General features: G+C 42.1%; 1 protein-coding gene across 1 annotated transcript; it reads left to right on the forward strand.

Annotated features, from left to right (window-relative positions):
* Nucleotides 1-3,262: 3,262 nt before the first annotated feature.
* LOC149147790 (ubiquitin carboxyl-terminal hydrolase 23-like) lies at nt 3,263-3,742 on the forward strand. Its single transcript, XM_089441951.1, has one exon. It carries the CDS (start codon nt 3,263-3,265, stop codon nt 3,740-3,742), a length of 480 nt encoding a protein of 159 aa, XP_089298077.1.
* Nucleotides 3,743-6,018: the final 2,276 nt, after the last annotated feature.

Consider the following 6,018-nt stretch of genomic DNA (forward strand, 5'->3'; position numbering starts at 1 on the left):
TTCTAGACCTCAAGAAGGAGACAGACTCCATAAGGTTATCTAAGGTAAAGGAATTTTGGGATCAAACCAATAGTGCAGGAAAATGGAGAACCTAGAGGAACATTGACTACAGGGATGACAGCCCCTTGAAAGCAAGAGTAGAGGCTCTGATGAAAATGTTGGAACAAAGTAAGATTCTAGTAATAGGGGGGCATGACCAACTCAGATGGGGAAATGAGGGTACCTTTAATCTTAAGGAGGAAAACGCATACTCCTTGAGCTGGATTCCCATGTTCCGGATAGGATTTGACAGAACCTATGGAGGTATCAAGGCTAGATGAATATTAAACTCTTCATGTGGCTAATTCATCATAAGAAAATTCTGACTTGGGATAACATTCGAAAGAGGGGTGTTCTGGGGCCTTCTAGATGCTAGCTCTGTGAGGCCCAAGAGGAAACTATGGAGCACCTTATCAACAATTGCATCTTCACCTCCAGGTTGTGGGATTCTTTTGCCACCATTTTCCAACAGACCGATAGGGACAGAGGCAGTATTATCAATACCCTAAACAACTGGAGGCGAAACTTTTCTGATAATGAATTTCTTGGCTCAACTTGGGCTTGTTAAACACACATGGATAGGAAAACAATGTGAAAGATAAAACATTCAGTTCATTTTTTATTAAGATCAGATATACATTTATAGTACAACATATGACTCTTGGGTTTCAGATCCCAAGGTCTCTTGGACTGCTTAGTCTTTTCGGCTTCCACACTAACCCTTTAGGATTAGGTGTCCAACATTCCCCCCTTAATCCGAAGGGTTATGTATGAGTCCAAGAAGAGAGTTGTAATACAAAATGTGCAAAAATGCATGGCAGCACTAGGCTGAATGTGCTCTATGAAATGTTGGTAAGAAAAAGGGTGGTGGTTTAAGGATGACCACCAACACTGGAACGCTTAGTGCAGTTCCCGGAACTCTTCCAAAACTGGCAAGAAACTGAAGTTTTCTGCTAGAGGAAGTGTTCTCAATCTGTGATGGTTTAAGGATGACCAACAACTCTGGAATGCTTAATGCAATTCCTGGAACTCTTCCAAAACTGGCAAGAAGCTGGAGTCTTCTGCTAGAGGAAGTGTTCTTAATCTGTGATGGTTTAAGGATGACCAACAACTCTGGAATTCCTGGAATTCTTCCAAAACTGGCAAGAAGCTGGAGTCTTCTGCTAGAGGAAGTGTCCCAGATTGCCAACTGATGGCATGTTCAGGCATCTTGTCTCTGGCTACAACTCTGAAACTGGTGTGGCAGGTTGTGGCTCAGGCTCGCTTGATGTGGCTTTGAAGCTTGTAGATGACCATCATTTCCCCCCTGTCAGGTACAAGGTGAGAAGATGGAGAAAACTCAACTGCAAGACTGTTCAATACTCTGGAACAAGTTCTGACATGTGTTTGGAATATCTTCTTGGCTGTTGATGCCCATTGCCAAGAAGCGATCCATCCAAGATGAATCTTTGTTCTTGCAGGACGTTTGTTTTTGAAGCACCTGTGTGAAGAATGGCTGGTTTTATGACAGTGCTCACATGGATGAAGATAAAAACAGTGATCTTTCATATGGCCAACTCGATCACAGTGTTGGCATTTCACGATCTGTTGTTTTTGTTGTTGTTGTTGTTGTAGAAGAGGGGCAGAGTCTGGAACAGCTGAAGCTGAACTGTCATGAGGAGCAGCTGAACTGTCATGAATGAATCCAGCACTCTGAAACTGAATGGGCTTGGCATAGTCTGGAATATGAAAGGACAAGTCCTTGTCATATCCAAGACCAGTTCTGTGCTTGTTGTGGACAAGCTGTTCCCAAGGTCTGATGATTGGCTTGGGAAGTGCAGACTGAGTTTCTGCATCTGCATGTACACTTGCTGCTTTATTGGGTACCGAATCTGAATGAACTTGAACAATATTGACTTGCTGTTTATGGGAGTCTGCTTCATTGTTCTGAACAGAAACAGGTTCAGAATGATGACTCCACTGCTGTAATTCTTCCTGCTGTAGCTTTGTTTCAAGCTGCAAAAACTCAATATTCTCATGTGCAGTTTGCAGAGAGGTTTGGAAGTCAAAGAGAGTTTCTTTGTTAACTTTGACCATCTCATCAACAGTGGAATGAATTAGGATATTCAATAACTTTAATGCATCTTCAAGTCTGGCCATTTTTCTTCAATGTCACTTAAAAAACACAACTGAGGCAACAGCAACAGAAAAATAATATTGTACTCTTACTACAAGATATTGTAAGGGCTTATCAAGTGGCAACAATGTCGCGAAAATGGTTGATGGAGCAGGACCTGAGTAAGCTGGATGTTACCAAGTTAAACTACAATAAACATTTCTCGTCAAGCTACAATAAACATTGGTACAATTGGGCACATGGTAAATCAACAGTCCACAGTTCGTTTCAAGAATGAACTGGAGCATAACATCACCAATGCAAAAAAAATATATAAATGTGAAGATGAGAGTTGTCCTCAACTTCAAACTTCAGAGCATCTAGCTGCTATGGAAGTCATGCAAAATCTCTACAAGAAACTGCTCCAAAATCTCTACAAGAAACTGCAAAAAAATGACTTCCAAAAATGTCTTCAAAAATGCTTCAAATTTACTTCACAATGTTGATCACTTCTCCACGAATCACTTCACTCAGAGGTTGTTTCAAATTGTTCCATGGACAACACCAAATCTGCTTCGAGGTGGCTTCAATACTGCTCTTAAAATCTGCTTGAGCATGTGCCAAGTCATAAAAAATTTGACTTACAAATCATCTATCAGCGTTAACTCCAGTTATACTGCATTCACCATTCAATAATACAACTGCAACGAGGCACATCCATTTGTCTATAAGCAAAAGCTTGTGCACAGTATCAAATTAAACAGACATGCATGTAGATAGCCAAATTGAATTCTGCGATAGAATTTCATCCAAAAAACTCAAATTCAGAGAAATGACAACGATAATGCTTCCCTGCTCATCACATCAATCTCAGTGGGGACTTTGCCTCAAACTTATCTTCGGCTAGATGCACTAGTACTATTTATGATTGCGCAAGCAGAGGAGGATCATGGAGTCTGGAAATCATTATTCTGAATTGTCTCACACCATAAAATTGATTTCATAAACATTTCAATGCAGCACGATTCACGATTTTGAGTGCAGAGGCAGAGTTCAATCACAATTTAATGACCGGCATGCAAATTACAGAGGCTTCATTATTTAAATGCACAGAATGTAGCCGGACCAATGGTTTTCATGGGTTCGACCCACGACCCTTTAAAAATTCTATTCTATAATGATAAATGCACCAGAAACGAACCCACAGAACAGTCGATGGATCTAGAGCTCACAGGGCGAATTGAGTTTAGGAAAATTGGTGCTGGCTTGGAAAACCTCGGCAATACCTGTTTTCTAAATTCGGTTCTACAATGTCTCACTTACACAGAGCCTTTGGCTGCTTATTTACAGAGCGGTCGGCATAAGAAAATTTGCCGTGCATCTGGATTCTGTGCAATGTGTGCAATACAAAACCATGTCATGAATGCTTTGGCTTCAAGTGGCAAGATTTTGGCACCTTCTCATCTGGTGAAGAACTTGCGTTGCATATCTCGTAATTTCCGCATTTCAAGACAGGAAGATGCTCATGAATATATGGTAAATCTGATGGAGTCCATGCACAGATGTTGTCTGCCTTCGGGAACTGATAGCTCTTGGCAGGGAAGATGAGTGGACAGCGGAAGAACTCGATAATGCCGCTGAAGCAATTGGATATGGAGCAGTGAAGTATGCTGATTTGAAGAATAATAGGTTATGCCACACCAGGGAATAAGCTCAGCATACCTACGATACCAACTCGTCAAGAATCCCCGACTCTAAGCCTCCAATCAATGTGCCGGGACTTCAGAACTCTTCAACCCTAAAAAAGAGCACGCCCAACCATACACCTCGATTGTTTAGACTGTGAAGCCCGGAGATGTATTCCTTGAAAGGAACAACTGGAGAAAAGTTTCAGTTTGTAGCACCACGGAGTGGCATGTACAAATTTTGCTTTCATAACAGCTTTTCAGCTCCAGAGACAATTTCCTTTTACGTACATGTTGGCCATATCCCTAATGAACATGATCTTGCTAAGGATGAACACCTCAATCCCGTCAATGTCAGAATCGCAGAATTAAGGGAGGCGTTGGAATCTTGTTACAGCTGAACAACAGTATCTCAAAGCTCGTGATGCTCGACATCGTCACACAAATGAGAGCACATTCCTGGTACTGAAGAAATTCATTAAAGAATCAATGATGTCGCCATTACTGGACAAGGCAGAGTATCGGATTGTACATGCTACAGCAATCTATTATTCGATTTGAAATGCACAGCGAAGTGGAGGGAGGTCGGAGTAGTTTGAATGATACGCAGACCAAAAGGAGAATCAAACGAAAATGAAGAGTTTTGTTGAGTAACGCGCAAGCGGAATTGGGATACTACGTTACCATACCATACGTTAGCTCTGAGACCATACATTACCAGGCGTTTCAATTCAGCACTGGCGCTACTGCTATCGGTTACGTTACCAAGCGTTTCAATTCAGCACTGGCACTACTGTTATCAGTGCAACTCCTCCAACTGAGCCAGCGATTATACTGGTAGTCTTCAGAAAAAGATTCTTCAGGCAGCGTGCATTTCACTCAGCAATGTTTCAGGCAGCGTTACCGTTTCAGCTCTGACATCATTTGGTATGCAGCTTCAGAAGAGCAGGGCGCCAGAAGACTAGGCCAGCTCTAGTCAGCACTATTCAAGGCAACTCAGACCAGTTGCTCAGGGAAAACAGGCCACTCATCATGGCTCTGATACCATGTTAAACACACATGGATAGGAAAACAATGTGAAAGATAAAACATTCAGTTCATTTTTTATTAAGATCAGATATACATTTATAGTACAACATATGACTCTTGGGTTTCAGATCCCAAGGTCTCTTGGACTGCTTAGTCTTTTCGGCTTCCACACTAACCCTTTAGGATTAGGTGTCCAACAGGGCTCTTATGCCAAGCTTCATCATTTGGAATGTCTAGAAAGAAAGGAGCAATAGAATCTTCAAAATTGAAAAGAGGCCCTACCAATGGCTTTTTGAGCAGATATTAAAATAGCTAAAGGAGACGGTTGGTACTTTAGTGTGAAATCCCCCTAAAAATCCACCTTTAGATGCTAAAATGAGGATACTCTGACAGTTGGGTATGCAGGGGCTTATTCCTCAGGACCTGGACAAGAAGGTTAGGAAAATGGACACTGAGCAGGATTACTGGTATCCTGCCCCTCAGGGTTTTTTGAAATATAACATTAATGGGGCTTCCAAAGGCAACCGGGGCACTACTGGCTTTGGAGGGGTGTTAAGGGATGAAAGCAGAAATATCCTTTTCATCTTCCATTGCCATTTAGGTAGAGCCACTAACAATATGGCAGAATTAATGGCTATGGAGCATTGCTTAGAACTCCTGGTGCAGGATAATCGACAAAATGTGATTGTCGAAGCAGATTATGAGTTAATCATTAACTCGGTCAAAAGAATTAGTTGTGGCACAGAATCAAAGAAGGTCTCAAAACACTGGAGGTTGATATAGGTCTTTCAACGGATCCAGCTCCACCTCCTTGGCCTTTGCACAGTAAGTTTTAACCATGTGCGTAGGATGGCCAACAAACTAGCAGATATTCTGGCCAATCAAGGAGTGCATTGTACCGTTAGCAGGGTCGCGATGGGATAGCAAGGGTTGCCTCACAACATACTTAAGGCACATTGTCATGACCAAGCGGATGAAGACATGATGGTGTTTCGAAATAAAGCCGTGGAGGCGGGGTCCAGATGATTTGGCATCATCATAATTTACAATTTTTTCTACAATCTGGTCCTTCATGGGTTGCTTGGCAGACTCTGCTTCTTGGGTAGTTGGATGGAGGGATGGAGTTTCATTTTACAGGGGTCCATGAACTGGTGCGACGGGGATGGAGTG

Source organism: Pinus tabuliformis, chromosome 9 (assembly GCF_031772625.1).
Source record: "Pinus tabuliformis cultivar Carrire ecotype Pingquan chromosome 9, CPIR1, whole genome shotgun sequence".
Lineage (NCBI taxonomy): Eukaryota > Viridiplantae > Streptophyta > Pinopsida > Pinales > Pinaceae > Pinus > Pinus tabuliformis.

What these genes read in the sequence shown, in the direction of transcription:
- LOC149147790 (XM_089441951.1), top strand. Translation starts at nt 3,263, where the DNA reads ATGGTTTTCATGGGTTCGACCCACGACCCTTTAAAAATTCTATTCTAT.